The sequence below is a fragment of the Sander lucioperca genome, chromosome 8 (assembly GCF_008315115.2).
Source record: "Sander lucioperca isolate FBNREF2018 chromosome 8, SLUC_FBN_1.2, whole genome shotgun sequence".
In the NCBI taxonomy this organism is placed as follows: domain Eukaryota; kingdom Metazoa; phylum Chordata; class Actinopteri; order Perciformes; family Percidae; genus Sander; species Sander lucioperca.
In genome coordinates, this window is record NC_050180.1 from 34,437,059 (window position 1) to 34,453,806 (window position 16,748).

The 16,748-nt window shown below is 39.7% G+C and overlaps 1 protein-coding gene across 1 annotated transcript; it reads left to right on the forward strand.

Annotated features, from left to right (window-relative positions):
* Nucleotides 1-4,613: 4,613 nt before the first annotated feature.
* On the forward strand, nucleotides 4,614-9,080 carry LOC116064199 (galactose-specific lectin nattectin-like). The gene is made up of 4 exons (XM_036003966.1): nucleotides 4,614-4,727; nucleotides 7,876-8,010; nucleotides 8,643-8,754; nucleotides 8,843-9,080. The coding sequence occupies exons 1-4, from the start codon at nucleotides 4,716-4,718 to the stop codon at nucleotides 8,908-8,910; spliced, it is 327 nt and encodes a 108-aa protein (XP_035859859.1). The 5' UTR covers nucleotides 4,614-4,715; the 3' UTR covers nucleotides 8,911-9,080.
* Nucleotides 9,081-16,748: the final 7,668 nt, after the last annotated feature.

Consider the following 16,748-nt stretch of genomic DNA (forward strand, 5'->3'; position numbering starts at 1 on the left):
CAAATAAGTTTACCATGTAACGTTAACTGCATAGATAAACTAATTGGATGCTAATTTAGCCAGCTAGTACACCCCGGTCTGTCTGCCTCACTCCCCCCGGTGCTAAGAGACTTCAGTCGGGATAAGAGTTGACACCAGCCCCAGGGACACATCCACAGTCAGCCCCCAGCTAGCCACTATCATTACAGTCTAATCCAAAATATGTATGATAATCTTGCAACACCAGGGGTTCAAACCCAGAACCTTTGACACCGTTGGTAGGTGCGGATCTCAGGGAGCTATTATCTGGGTGATGACACAAATGGCCTCACAACATTTAGTAGACAAGGGGCAGGACTGCATGAAAATGTAAAATTATACTACTGTCAAAACTTCAATTCTCACTAGAAAATTTGTAAATAGAGATTCAATTCAATTCAATTCAATTCAATTTTATTTATAGTATCAAATCATAACAAGAGTTATCTCGAGACACTTTACAGATAGAGTAGGTCTAGACCACACTCTATAATTTACAAAGCCCCAACAATTCCAATAGTTCCCCCAAGAGCAAGCATTAGCAGTGGCTATTGCGACAGTGGCGAGGAAAAACTCCCTTTTAGGAAGAAACCTCGGCAGACCCAGACTCTTGGTGGGCGGTGTCTGACGGTTGGGGTTATGACGGTACGGGATGTAGCGTGGCACAGCAGAGCATGGGTGGACGCGGTGGACGCAGCAGGACGTAGCCGGGCATTGCAGGGAATCGCAGAGTGTGGCAGGGTGTAGCAGGTCCAATGTCTGTAATGTATTTTCACAAAGATCAATTAGAGACAAACTGATGTTTAAAGATGCTCTATTTTGCATTGACTGCAATGGCGTAGATGAGGACACAATTAAAAAAAATAATTAAATTCACTTTTTTTAAGATAACATTCTGAAATTGTGCACACTAAATCTACAGTCATCTCAGAATTTTGTGATTTTTTTTGAACATCAAAGATTTAGTTTGTAAGAAATTGCAGTATTAGTTTACACTACTGTATGCAGTAAAATGTTTTACTGCACTCTGGTCTCAATTTTTGATATATTTCTAAATTCCTAATGAATGTTTTCAACTATTAACCATGAATATGACTGCTTGAAGTTACTGTAAGGTAACTTAACTTACCTTCCTGCAGATGTTTCCTGAGGTTGGACATCAACATTTTGACTGCTGGCAAACATTCTTTGCATTGCACGGTTATGTTGGAACACTTCTCAGATTTCTTTTAATGACATACAGCCAACAGACAGATGGACTGCTGAACCTCTGGATCTGATGATGTTTCTGCCTCTCAGTCAAGGGTGTAGGTTTGGTTTCAACATTGATGGGGGGACACATTGTAACTGGGGGGTCTGGGGGTTGTCGCTCATAAAATATTCTCTTCATTTCCTGCATTCTGGTGAATTTTGATGCAACAATTTATGGTGAAAATGTCTTTATTTATGTAAAGGAAATGACTATTCTCCTTTATTGTTCAAATTTTTCTTCACATTTAAAACATCATGTGTTTCAGGATGTTATTTTTTAGGAATCATGTCCATCTCAACAGCTAATCTGTTAGAGAATGAGACCTTGTTAAAGCCAGAAGCTCCAAAGTTTAAATTCTACATTAATCTATCTTTATTTTTCACTTCCTGATGTGTTCTTTAATTACACACAGTTCTATTTTTCCGTACATGTTTTGAGCCCCCTCAACGGTTATTTTTATCTCTTTTCAGGAGTGGGTTTTTGTTTTTGAGTTTGAGTTTGAGTGTGTGTGTGTGTGTGTGTGTGTGTGTGTGTGTGTGTGTGTGTGTGTGTGTTTAATATCAGTTGATATTAGCTTTTTTAACTTGTAGTGGAAGGCAGTTCCAAAGGTTAGGGGCATGGTAGGAAAAGGCTCTTTAACAACCTGATTTTTTGTTTACTAGGGGAATGACCGGGAGACCAGCATCAAGAGAGCGGAGAATGAGAGCCGGACTGCCCGTGTAAATGGTGTAATAAGCTTAGATAAATAAGGTGGTGCTAGCAACAAAAAAAAACTGGGTTAGATGAATGATTGGAAGAGCATGAGGCATTTAAGTGACCTTATATGGAGTTGTCGTTTCCGGGTGTGTGCCTGTTTAAAAGGAACGAAGGCTGAATGAAAGTAATTTTTCTTCAGAAAAATTACTCAGGTTCTTTCAATTGAATAAAGGTCTATTATTGCACCATGTGGTCTCCCTGAAGATTCTTTGATTCGAAAAAATTGGGTCCTGGACTGCAGGGTTCAACATGGTCCGGCAATGGTCCGATGGCCCTTGGCCAGTAAAATAATATGTCATGCAAGTTGATTGGCTAGTCACTGGTCTGTTCGGGCCAGTGATATTTTTTATGCCAATCAAAGTCACAAGTCAGTCATTTGTAATGTGATGCTGACGTTAGGTGCAATACTAACTAACGGTGATTACAAATGATTACAAACGACCGCCACCAACAAACAGTAGCGGCTGCAGCAACTTAAACCCAGCCAGCAGCTTGCCCACTCTCCTGCTTCCGCCGGGAGCTAGTCAGCAATATTAGCATACGACTATTAGTATATTAGTAGACTCACGAAAGTTGGTATACATATGTAACATGTCAAGATGTACAAAAAACGTCATTGGAGCCCTACCCTAAACCCAACAGGAAGTCCGCCATTTTGAATTGAATGTTCGAAATTAGTGCGATTTTGACCATTTCCACATGTCGTACTTTAACAAACTCCTCCTAGAGATTTGATCCGATCAACTTCAAATTTGGTCTGTGCCATCTTAAGACGTTAAAGATGAAAACTTGTTAAAAGAAAAACCTTTCGTCATAGGGCGTGGCCGTGGCAGGGCAGCCATTTTGTGCGTTTCGCCATCAAAACAGGAAGTGGGTGTAACTTGAGTGTACATTGTCCAATTGGCTCGAAACTTTTCAGGATTCATAAGAGTCCAACCCTGAGGACAAATAAAGGCCGATATTTACTTAAAGTCATAGCGCCCCCTAGTGGCAACAGGAAGTAGGCCTAAAAGTCAAGGTGCTATACTTTAACGAACTCCTCCTAGATTTCATCCGATGGACTTCAAACTTGGTCTGTACCATCCCAACACCTTAACGATGAAAAGTTATTAAAAGAAAAACTTTTCGTCAAACGGTGTGGGAGTGGCGTGGCGGCCATTTTGAGTGTTTAGCAATGAACGAGGAAGTGGCTGTAACTACAGTGTACATTGTCATATCTGCTTGAAATTTCCCACAATCAACAAGAGTCCAGGCCGGAGGACATATACAGGCCAATACTGACTTTTGGTCATAGTGCCCCCTGCTGGCAACAGGAAATGAGCCTTATATGACAAACATCATCCGATTTACATGAAACTTATAATGTGTGGTCTACAGGTGATACTGAGCCGCCCCCTATACTTTAACCACGCCCACGTACTCAGGCCACGCCCCCTTTCATAACATTTGAACCGTTTAAGGTAGAGTCTTATGTGAGGTGTCATTGAACTCAGCAGAGACTTCCTTCTTCATTGGTGATGGTTTGGCCCACCCCCTATGCTTAAGCCACGCCCCCTTTCATGAATGCTAAGGTAGAGTCTTGTGTGAGGTGTCATTGAACTCAGCAGAGTTCGTTTGTCATTGGTCATTGTTTGCTCCGCCCCCTATGCTTTAGCCACGCCCCTTTCACAGCTAATGAACTATAAGGCGTAGAGTCTTGTGTGAGGTATCATTGAACTCAGCAGAGAGTTTGTTTTTGATTGGTGATGGTTTGCCCTGACCCCTATGCTTAAGCCACGCCCTTTCATAACATTTTAACCATTTAAGGTAGACCCTTGTGTGAGGTATCATGGAACTCAGCAGAGAGTTCCTTATTCATTTGTGATGGTTTGGCCTGCCCCCCTATACTTAAGCCATGCCCCTTTCATAACTGTTGACCATTAATGTAGACCCTTGTGTGAGGTATCATTGAACTCAGCAGGGAGTTCCCTTTTCATTGGTGATGATTTGCAGTGTCTGAGTGCCGCGTAAATGCACGGTCGCAAGTAATGGCGACTACCAGTAATCCCGACGCACACAGAGGTGCTTGCAGCTTTAATTATGCTTATTACTCATGGTTTTGTTAACTTGCTGGTTGTGCTGTTTGCAGCACATTAAAGTCAACTGCAAATTGTTAACTGTTAATTCTGCTACTGATAAGCCTCACTTTTCCATTTTTATCAATAATAATTGCACTCATAGATGTGCATTGAAAATTGTGAGCTGATAAAACCTGTGCAACAGGGACCATATTCATATAACATCTAAACCTAAATGTAGCTCTTAACTGCCTGAGTTATATGGGGATTAACACTATAAGGTAGAACATCAGTCCAGTCTCCCCAACCATAAATGTCATTGGCTGTTAGTCTTATATAACATATAATAAATTTACATATTTATGATCACAGTATTGTGAAGAAAATAAAACCTCCTGCCCAGGTCAGAACAGTATCTCTGACTCGTTGGGTTGCTCTGATTGTAGTCTTGCATTGCCAGCTCTATCTCCACAGCGCTGCGGAGGAGCGATCTCTAAATGAACAGTTGTCAATATGGACTAGTCTGATTGTTTTTGGCTTGTTTGTTCATACAGGGTCAAACTTCCTGTCATCCTTATTGGACTCAGTTTGGCTCTCGCTGTTTTGCTTTCCACATCCAGACAAAGACCTGGATGGATGCAGAGGTACAGCAGTTCTTTCTATTATAACACATGTATGCTAAATACCAATGGACTCTAATACTTTACTGGAGTAAAACTACTAATATCACATAATAAGAAAAAAGATCAAACACTCCCAAGACATCAGGGGCGAAACTACCCAGTGTCAGAGGGGTATGCAGCAACAATTTTGCCCCCCCACCCCCCCCAAAAAAAAAAAAATATGACATCATCATGTATGGGCTTTAAATAATAAAGGTTTATCTTTCAAAGTATATCAGCAACGTTAACGGTTGCCCGGTTGCCCTTGGCAACCAAATTGTGACAATTGGCAACCTAATCATCACCCCTGGTTGATGTGATTTGAGTGGTGGTGGCTTTCCATCTCTGTCTGCACTATTGTCCCCCAAAAAAGGACACAGTGAATAGGTTGGTCAACAGAACTTCAAACCATACTGGACATTTAGTTTTGTGTGGTCTATTAAATGGAACTCCTACCTGATGTCATCACTGGTCTCATCTCTACCTGATGTCATCACTGGTCTCATCTCTACCTGATGTCATCACTGGTCTCATCTCTACCTGATGTCATGACTGGTCTCATCTCTACCTGATGTCATCACTGGTCTCATATCTGTCTCATTCACTCCTTGCCTGTGTTCTTCTCCACTAAGACATATTGTCAAACAAACATTATGTAATAGATTTTTCATTAGTTTTTCCACATCAATAATATTAAGAAATGAATCTGTTGGTATCAAGTGGCTCAATGTTAGTCCTACCTGTTGCCTTCCCCTGTCTTTCCTGATCCACCATCCTCACACCTGAATGAAATGAACTCACTGTTAAATATAGCAGCCTAAATTCAATTCTTAAAGGAGAATTCCGGTCGATTTCAACCCGTAGCTCTTTTGTTTGTAAATGTGGAGTGCTGTCAGTAGAGAGAAAAACTAAACCAATCGGTGCTGCCTACACCGTGTCATCCTCCTGCTAACGTTAGCACCCAACAGGCTGAAACAGGGCAAGTTTTAAACGTGTTTTTAGCCTCTTAACATGTTGGAGATGTCATTCCAAGTGCCTACCCATGTGCAGTGATTCCTACTGAGTGAACACAGCAAATTTGACTACAGGAGATGTGAAAGAAATGCATGAAAGTTGTGTTAATTCAGCTCTGTTTAGTTCCGGTGTTGAGACGGCAGTTAAGAGTGCTTAGGGACCGTCTACAAACTACAACACCAAAAAGAGATACAACAAAAACATGTAGGCTATTAATTTAATGATTAAATAAGGTAGTGTCTCCAAACTTACCTCAATTATAACTTGTCTCCTGCTAGTTGAACTACAGCACTTTTAAAAAATAAGCATATGCCTATTTTTGAAAATATGGTTGCATCTCTTTTCAGTGTTGTAGTTTGTAGATGGTCCTGAAGCACTCCTTGCTGTCTCAACACAAGAACTAAACAGAGCTGAATTAGCACAACTTGTATGCATTTCTTTCACATCTCCTGCAGTCAGATTCACTGTGTTCACTCAGAAGGAATCACTTCACATGGGTAGGCACTTGTAATGACATTTTGAACATATTAAGAGGCTAAAAACACGTTTAAAACTTGCCCTGTTTAGGCCTGTTGGGTGCTAACGCTAGCAGGAGGATAACACGGTGTAGGCAGCACCGATTGGTTTAGTTTTTCTTGCTACTGACAGCACTCATATTTACACACAACAGAGCTACGGGTTGAAATCGACCGGAATTCTCCTTTAAGTAAGCCTAGTGATGGCATCAGATAAGACAACTATTATGCAGTAAGGGTGTGCTGCTGTTGAAATTACATTTACATTTTGTATTTTAAATATGATATAAATACATATGATGATAAATATGAAAAAAAAAATATATATATATATATATATATATATATATATTTTTTTTTTTTTCATATTTATTTATCTTCTTGTAATTTATTGTGCATGCTACCTTATATTTACCAGTTGTTATTTGACCTTAATAAAATTGAGATATGTCATGCATCGGATTGGTACCATAGGGTTTAACCAAAATCTAAATGTAGCTATCAGCAACATTGGTTTGTATTAAGACAGCAAACACTAGCCAGTCTGTTAACATGGATATTTGCAAGCCTCCAAGTTTGGTAGCAAATCTATGCATGATTCCATGGTAAACCAGAGTTATTGCATTAGTTATATTTTCCAGATTCTTGTCATTTATTGTACATGCTACCTTATATTTATCAGTTTTCAGCTCATCAACCTCAATTTTGCATATTCTAAACTAGCTGTAAACCCCCATTTGGCTGCTACATTCCCAGTGTTAGCAAACGCTAGCTAGTCTGTTAACATGAATATTTGCGAGCCTGCAACCACAGACGTCACACTTTAAATCCTACCTGTTGCCTCTCACCATCCACTTATTTAACTGCTGTCACATCCCTGGACATGTCATCTCCTTTTCCCTCTTTCTTTTTCTATTTTCAGCCCCAACAGCTGTTTTGCTTTGTTCTTTTTCTTTTTCCACACTACTCTACTTCACTACTCGTACGCCCATACCTGTTTGCTCTGCGCTCACAGCGGCGACCCCCCCCCTCCCTCTTCTATGTCAACATTCTATGTCAACATTCTATGTCAACATTCTATGATGGAATCTTATGAGACAGGGTGTCTACTCTATCCTGTTAGTCCTCTAAAATGTTATATAATAACATTGAGGAAATGCAGAAATGATTTAGAAACGCACAACAGCAACAACATATAGAAAATACCAAAAAATGAATTACTTTTTTATTTTATTTTTTATTTTTTAACCATCGCTTTGGCGCCCCACATGGTGCTGCGCCCCTATGCGCCGCATATAGCGCATACCCACTTTTTGCACCACTGCAAGACATGAACACACGTTGATACCAATTATACTTACATACTTTTTCTTAATTAACATTTTAAATGCAAGACTTTTATTGTAACAGAGTATTTCTATAATGTGGTATTAGTACCTTTACTGCAGTAAAGGATCTGAATACTTCTTCCACACCACATAAGTATTAACTGTCCCCCTGTGACTTTAAAACTGCCCTGAGATCATATCTGTTAATAATGTGATGATGTTGTGATTATGCTTCTTCTAAACGTTTTAAACTGATTATATTGTCTCCATTAGATCTTCTGCGAGATCACTGGTGGGAATCTGGCTTCCATCCACTCAGATGCAGAACATACATTCATCAAAAACTACATTAACCAAGTGACCGGTGCACAGAAACCTTCCTGGATCGGAGGCTCTGACGCAATGGAGGTAAAACTTTTATCATCACACAGGAAGTGATGTCGATTGTCTCTCAGCCTGTTCTCATGAAGCATTTGTACATATAGCTGTGAAAAGTAAAGCTCTGTAATATGTATGTATTCCACATATTCATTACTGTCTGCAGCACATTGACTGCTGCTGTATAAGAGCGTGAAGATCCTCGTAGGGCGGAGGTCGGGGGGGATGTTTGGCTCCTAAAACACAGGACTTTCAAGCTGGAGAGCAGAGTTCATGTCCTGGAGAAGTTAAGGAGAAAACACAAGACTTTCACCAGGAAACAGGTGTTCATGTCCCTGGAGTGTTTTAATCCAAACCACGTTTTTTTCCAATCTTAACTAGTCGTTTGGTGTCTAAACGTAACTGTCGTCGCTGCATGACGCACAGTACCTGGCTCACTGTCACCTTATGTGACCAGCAGGCGGTTACCTAATTTCGTAGGATTTCGTACAAAATTAGGCGATTGTGCATATGTTTTCATACGATATCTTACAAACCCGTTCATGAGAATGCGTTGGATCTCATGAGTTGTTGGAGAAAATAAGTCTTTTGGACGCAGTGAGTATTACAACAACAAAAACTCTTGATTTCACTTTGACTTGAAACCAATCTTTCTCCTCCAGGAGGGTACGTGGATGTGGTCTGATGGATCCAAATTCAACTACAAAATCTGGAATGTGGGGGAGCCTAATAACTCCGGTGGAGCAGAGAACTGTCTTTTGATGAACTCGGGTGGAGCTAAAATAAACATTTAAAACATCTTGTTGTATGTTGCACTTTTAAATATGAAAGCTAAATGTAATCATTGGTTGTAAACTCTCTACAGCAAACTGGAACGACGCGGCTTGTACCTACCAGGCTTCTTTCGTGTGCTCCAAGAACAGCGTGTAACACTAACCCACCATCATGATGCCTCTACAGCTCATCTATAATCTCTATCATTGATTCACTTTCAGTTTGTTCAGCAGACAGAAACAGCTCTCTGCTGACAGATGACTCACTTTCACTTGTTTATTATCTGAAGAGTTAGGGAACAGTTCACATTTGGGTTTAAAATTAGAAAGAAACTGGCTCACTGAGCTGGACAAAAACAAATCAGTAATTGGACTTTTAATCTACAGTAAATAACACAAAATGAAATACAGAAAACACTTGAATACTCGCACATCTTTTCCATTTTAGTTTACTGAATATTGTCTGTTATAAACAGCGCCCACTCATCTGATAAAATATTAACACACTAATTAGATTTCTCTCTGAGTTATTGTTCAGATCAATACAACTCTCATGTGTGTACGCTAAATATGAAGTTCCCTCAAGCAGACTAAGCATTCAAAAATAAAAGACATATTGTCACAAAAACAGTGTCTGGTCCTGTTGTTGTTTTCTAAAAGGGACAAATCATTAATATTTACCCTGGGGGCTTGAACTCACAACCTTTGGGTCTAAAGACAAGAGCTGATCTCAGTGAGGTATTGGCCAGGTGATGAGACAACTGGCTTCATGACATCAAATAGACAATGTGCAGGACTGCTTCAAAATGTTGATGTTGAAATACTGTCACTAATTTCACTTTGTCTAGTAAGGTCTGTTATTTATTTTATTAAGTCGACCCGGGTCAATGGAATTGCAAAGTAAAAGAAGGATTTTAATATATATACAGTATATATAATAACATTGTCAATAATTAGTGAAACACTAGTAAGTTATTAGAATGTCTTTGTCTAGACCAGTGGTGAAATGTAACTACTTAAGTCCAAATGTTGAGGTACTTGTACTTTACTTGAGTCTTTTCTTTTCATACCACTTTCTACTTCTACTCCGCTACATTTCAGAGAGAAATATTGTACTTTTTACTCCACTACATTCATCTGTTACAGCTTTAGTTACTAGATACTTTAGTTACTCCACTACATTCATCTGTTACTAGTTATTTTACACATTAAGATTTCTGCACACAAAACACATGTAGTTTATAAAATAGAAGGATTTTTATTTACTGTTAATACTTTAACTACATCTTCCTGATGATACAGACTTTTACTTAAGTAACATTTTCACTGCAGGACTCTCACTGTAACAGACCATTTTTACAGTTTTGTATGAGTACTTTTACTTCAGTAGAGGATCTGAATACTTAACTCCACTGCTGGGGTTTGCCCTATCCAGCCCCATTTAGACCAACCCGTGCACACTTTTAAATGTCTTCCATTATTTGGTTAAAGTGAAGTGGTAGAAGAAGTTTAGAGTAGTTTTTCATTCTGAGCCTAAAACATTTCTACAGATCTGAAGTCATGTTAGAGGGGTTGTATTCAATGATAAATGATCATTAAAATGTGTGGTGTGGAACAACGTAAAGAAACAAAAAGATGCAAGTTCAATATTCATGTTTTATTGTTTTACTGTTTAAAGGTGTAACTTGTTGATTATTATCTGTTATGTATCATGTGAACTGACTTGGGCTGCATTAATTAGTATGTCAAAAGAATAATGTACCATTGTTACCTAGCATACACACCTCATTCCACAGATGTGGGAAAAACCCATAACTGGATGAAGTTTCCTTGTTTCTTTCCATTACCACCACCAATCACTGAACAGAACCAAGAGACTCTGACAGCTTCGGTGTCACACAGACCACTACAGGAAATCATTCCTACCACAGGCAATAAAACTCTTTAACACTTCATACGCTACGCTCTGCAGTGCCCTGCAGTATCCTGCTGCGACCTGCTATGCTCTGCTGTGCCATGCTACATCCTGTAACGCCCTGTAAGTACCTGGACTACTAGCCAGTCAGAAGCAAAGTATTAGGTTGTGCCCTGCCAGTACCTAGGTAAGGACTACTAGCCAGTCATAAGCAAAGTATGAGGGTGTGCACTGACAGTACCTAGGTAAGGACTACTAGCCCTTCAGAAGCAGAGTATGAGGGTGGGTCCTGACAGTAACTAGGTAAGGACTACTAGCCAGTCAGAAGCAAAGTACGAGGGTGTGCCCTGACAGTACCTAGGTAAGGACTACTAGCCAGTCAGAAGCAGAGTATGAGGGTGGGTCCTGACAGTAACTAGGTAAGGACTACTAGCCAGTCAGAAGCAGAATATGAGGGCGTGCCATGCTAGCAGCTAGGTGAGCATTATAACGTGTGTTACAAAGTGACCACGTTTGTCTCTGAAGTAAAGGCTGGACTACAATAGAGCTGTTTGGAGCAGTTTGTGAACAGTGTTTTCTGTTGGAGATGGTAAGTCCCTTTGGGTGGACTTTGGGCTTTTTCACTTTGAAAACCTATAACTTGCACAAAAAAGATATATATAACACAATAAAGGAAAAAGCCAAAAAGCATAATATCAGATTTCTTGACCAAGTATACTTACATACACAAGTAATTTGACTTTGGTAGGTGTTAACTCTTTATACATTCAACAAATAGACATGTAGTAATAACATACTGTACAATAGAGACAACAATATACATATAGGCACATATCAACATAATATACAAAATACAGATATACAAATAAGACATAATATCAAGACAAGTACACATAGAGTGGGATGAAAAGTGCAAAAAGTAATAGTGAAAAGAAGTGTGCAAGATGCATATTGGAATAAGTATGTTAAGTGTAGAGAAGTGGGTGAGCGGCCAAAGTGGGGATGACCCCACTTATCAGCAGTTCAGGATAGTGATGGCAGTGGGACAGAAGCTGTTCTTATGTCTGGTTGTTTTTGTGCGCAGGGATCTGTAGCGCCTGCCAGAGGGGAGGAGGTTAAAGAGAGTGTGTGCAGAATGTGTGGGGTCTTTGGTGATGTTATCTGCCCGCTTCCTGGTCCTACCAGTGTACAAGTCCTGGAGGGAGGGCAAGAGGGCACCAAGGATTTTTCCAGCTGTCCGAATCATTGTCCAATGTTTTGTGGTTGCCCCAAACCAAACGGTAGAGTTTTTTAATTGAAAAAAATTTAATTTAATACCAGTGTACTCTAATACTTTACTGCTGTAAACCTACTTATACCAGATCATGTATGATCATACATTTACAGTAAAAGTACTTTTACTGCAGTAAAGGATCTGACTACTTCTTCCACTGCTGTAGTTTGCCCCATCCAGCCACATTTAGACCAACCCCTGCACACTTTAAAATATTTTCTGTTATTTTGTTAAGTAAAGTGTTAGAAGACGTTTAGAGCAGTTTTTCATTTTAAGCCTGAAATATTTCTACATGTCTGAAGTCATGTTGTATAGGGGTTGTATTAATTAAATATTCTATATTGACTCCCCTATTCACATTTTATTGTGTTGCTGTTTAAAAGGTGTAACTTATAGTTATTGTTTAATATTATCTGTAATGTAACGTGAACTGACTTGGGCTGCATCAATTTGTATGTCAAAAGAACAATGTACCATTGTTACCTAGCATTCACACCATGCGAATGCAAGGGAAATCACATAACTGGATAGTTTCCTTGTTTCTTTGCCAAAAGTACCTACTTGTCCATTATCAATCACTGAACAAGGGTATGTGACAGCATTTACACAACAGATACTCAAAACCAAGGCCGCCCATTTCGGTGCATGCGGTCCACGTTTGGCCTTTGCTCCCTTTGTTTTGGCCTGCTATGGCATTGCTTATTCATGGCAATGCTTATTCTCGCCCCTGCTGGAGCTGCTGCCCCCGAGACATGACCCCGGATAAGCGGACGACGATGGATGGATGGATGGATGCTTATTCTCCTTTTATTTTTGAAAGTGCTGTAAAATCCTAACCTAATGACTACGAAATGTATATTTTATGCAACTAAAAAGTAAATGGAAGATACTGAAATTGGAATTACAGAAATAATCAGAACAATTGCTCTTTAAAGATTAATAATATCTATTTCACTTCAGTAATATTAAAGGTCCCATGGCATGAAAATTTCACTTTTTATTAACATTAATATGTGTTCCCCCAGCCTGCCTATGGTCCCCAAGTGGCTAGAAATGGTGATAGGTATAAACCAAGCCCTGGGTATCCTGCTCTGCCTTTGAGAAAATGAGAGAGAGCTGAGAGAGGTCAGGTGCTCATGGGCTTTGACCAATCGAGCAGGTACGGAAATGCACTCCCGCTGGGAGATAACAGGAGGTCTGACTGTCAAAATCTGTCCCCGCCGGGCCACAACTTGCCACGGGCGGTTAAAGAGGAGTCTGAGCTGTCCCCCGTGAGGGTAGCCTCCGCCCAGCAGTAGGGGTAGAGAAAGGAGAGAAAAGCACCCAAAGAAACACGAAACTCGTGAAGTTTTGGTCTCCTAGCCCAACACAAGCTCAGGTAGTTTTATTTCTATGAAGCAAAGAAAAGACAAAATTAAAGGCAAATATGCGCTAATACACTAGGCTCAGAACCAAGTCGGTTCAATGAGTATTCCCCTGGCTGTTGGAGGTACTAAGTCCTAAGTCCTTATGCCCAAAATCACGAGGTAACCTAGGCAGTCTTTAAATGCTATGCTCAGAACCGGGTAGGTTCAATGAGTAATTCCTCTGAGTGCTGAGGTACTGAAATCCTTGAGTCTAAGGCACAAGAAAACCAAGTTCTATTTCCTGCTGGCAAAGCTTCCCTATTTATGCACAAGTTAGTTCACTCCCCTAGACGCAGCAAGGTTTGTTTCACCATGACTTCATGTCCTTATAAGGTAATGCAGAAGACACTTACAGGAAATTTTACATGTGAACATGTTCCATCTACAAGCGTTACACAAGCTAATGCAAATATAATTCAATAATTTATGACTGGCCAACTCCCTCTTACAAGCTAATGTAAATATAATTCAATCATTTATGACCGCACATGTTCTGTTCATATATGTTTCACAAGCTTAAGCAAATATATATAAATAAATTCAGTTTTTTTTATTTATTTTTTTACTTTTTTTAAATGTATTTATTTACATACATGTACAAAGAACATGTACAAAGAACATGAGATCATCATGGGTGTTACAGTAATAACCAAAGTATTCTTTTACACATACATCATGATATGGTGTCATATTATTCAGGGTGCATACACAATCCATTTTTCCCAGCGTTCAGTACATTTCTCCAACTGAAGCCTTAATACAAAAGTAAGTCTCTTCATACAGTAAATTTCTTGGATGATCCTACGCCACTAGTCCAATGTTGGAGGGTCTAGTTGCAACCATTTCCTAGTTATAGCTTTCCTAAAACTTGCCAAGAGTATTTTCAATAAGTATTTATCCTTCTGTAGTACTGTTTCCGGTATTTTACCTAGATATAAAGTAACGAAAGAGAAATCTAAGTCCACCCCAATTATTTTATTTATCTCGGTAGCCACCTCTCTCCAGAGTGACTGGATTTTCGGACAGGCCCAAAAAACATGAAAGTGATTGGCCATTGAAGTTTCACATTGTCTCCAACAGAGGCCTCGGCTCTGTGTGCCTGTTTGCAGTGCTGATATTTTAGGAGTTATAAAAAAATCTCACTACATTATTCCAGCCGAACTCACTCAGTGATCTTGAGTTTGCAGTGGTCCATTGTGTCTCACATATTTCCATCCAGGGGTCTCATTTATAAACGTGGCGTACGCACAAAACGGGGCTAAAAATGTGCGTACGCCACTTCCCACGCAAAGGTTGTGATTTATAAAAAACAAACTTGACGGGAGAATGTACGGTCCTTCACGCAAACTCTGACCCATGCGTACCCACATTTTGGAGACAATGGGAATTGCCGACGCAGATGGTGAGGTGGTGAACTGAAGTCAGACTGCAGAAAGTACATGTGGGAATAACGATTACTCGTAATATTTTCAAGTATTGATGCCTCACGCACATTTCTTCACTCCATATCATCCACCTTACCATGAAGATTAAATTCAGCAGTGTTATTTGAGCTTGTACTGAGTGATAATTGTTCCATAAACAGCTTGTAAAATACAAATCAAATCTTAAATCAAAACTCGTTAATATTTAATCGGCGCTGTCTCACCGTCACATTGTCCGCTACAGAGCGCAGGAGGATGAGACGGCCCGACTCCATGGAATACAAGATAGCATCAAATACCCTAGCATTAGATAATGGAAGAACACAGTGTAAATAACTAAATATCTGTCTTTAATACTGTGCACATATCATCAAATGTCAAAGTCTGGAAATACAGCCGTTAAGCTCTCGCGCAGTTACACTTAATGTCCTCGTTATCGGTCCGCACTTTAATACTGTTCGTGACAAAACCTGCATGAAGAAAAGTGTGTTTGCCTATTTATTAGATTTTCGTCTTCAAATTGTATCTTGGGGTGGGGGGGAATACCACTAGTTGATGCTGTGTTGGCAAGGTGTTAACAATCACTCTAATTGTTGTAAACATATTAATACTGCGGTGACCCCCGTGCGTAATGCTGCATGATGGCACTGCTGGCCCTGCAGGAAGACTACAATGGAAGAATCAGGACAGAAAAAGGCTTCAGGGACCATGCCGATGACTGGCTAATATGCCGATTTAGATTCCCTAAAGCTGAGCTCTTGGATCTATGTACTGAATTGGGTCCAGTAGAGAGGACAACGTGCCATCCCAGTCCAAATACAGGTACTCGCCACTCTGGGGGAAATATTATATATAATCTTCACCTTTATCACTAAGGCTTGTTTGGATATAATATACAGTATAGTTCTGTTAAATCTTATCATATAGGTCTGGTATATCGAAGCTGTCCCCGAGTGCCGTAATGCCTGCTGTTTTGGAGGATATTATTAATAAAGGTAGTCTATAGATTAGGTTTCCCTACACTGTGCGACAACCGAATTTATCCGAAATTATAATTCAATTGGCAGCAATTCACCAGCGTCTGAGAGGTTTTTTGCTTTTTCTCCGCCAGTCGTCATGATTCGGCATGATTCGGTGACTGCCAGTGTCATTTACATACTTATCAGCATTCACGAGGTGCTTTGCATTGACTATTTATGGTTAAAAATGGGCGTGTACAGGGCGGGATAAGAGGCTGATTCACGTACGCACTCTTGTAGGTAATCTGTGATTTATAAAGGGAACATTGCTTACAGATGTACGTACACACGGTTTTATAAATGTACCTTAAACTGATAAATAAATTTTAAAAAATGCCATTTTTGGCTTTTGGGCGTACGTACACTTTTAGTAAGGATCCTACGCACAGTTTTATAAATGAGACCCCAGATCTCTTCTGATATTTGTGTTTCTGATTCCCTCTCCCATTTTTGTTTAATGGATAACGTAGAATGATTTTTAGAGGTTTGTATACTTCCGTATATTCTTGAGACCAACTTTTTATTATCTTTTTCTTGGTATGCATCATGAAATATAGAAATCAAATTCTATTCCTTCTCCTCTTTGACCTGTATCTTTTATTATAAGTCTCTGGCTTGCAGGTATGTATGGAAGTCCTGCTTTTCCAGTCCAAATGTGTCTGAAATTAACTCATAACTCTGAAATTGTCTGTTGGAGGTGAGAGAACAAAAAGACGTAATACCTCTCCTAACCCATAGTTTAAAGCCCCCGTCCAATCTAGCAGGTTCAAAGTCTGGATCGTATGCTATCCAATTCAAGACCCTGGCCTGTTTCTCTATTTGTAACTTCCTCAAAACCTGAAACCATAGCTTAAGAGTGAGTAAAGTCTGTGATTAAAATTGAAAAGTAAAAAATTGATTCAAGCTGTTATAGTGTCTTTCAGCTTGGCTTCTATTTCCTATTATAGATTGTATTGGA

What these genes read in the sequence shown, in the direction of transcription:
- LOC116064199 (XM_036003966.1), top strand. An exon ending in GAGGCTCTGACGCAATGGAG is followed by an intron (nt 8,011 to 8,642) that starts GTAAAACTTTTA and finishes TTTCTCCTCCAG; the next exon opens with GAGGGTACGTGGATGTGGTC. An exon ending in TCTTTTGATGAACTCGGGTG is followed by an intron (nt 8,755 to 8,842) that starts GAGCTAAAATAA and finishes GTAAACTCTCTA; the next exon opens with CAGCAAACTGGAACGACGCG.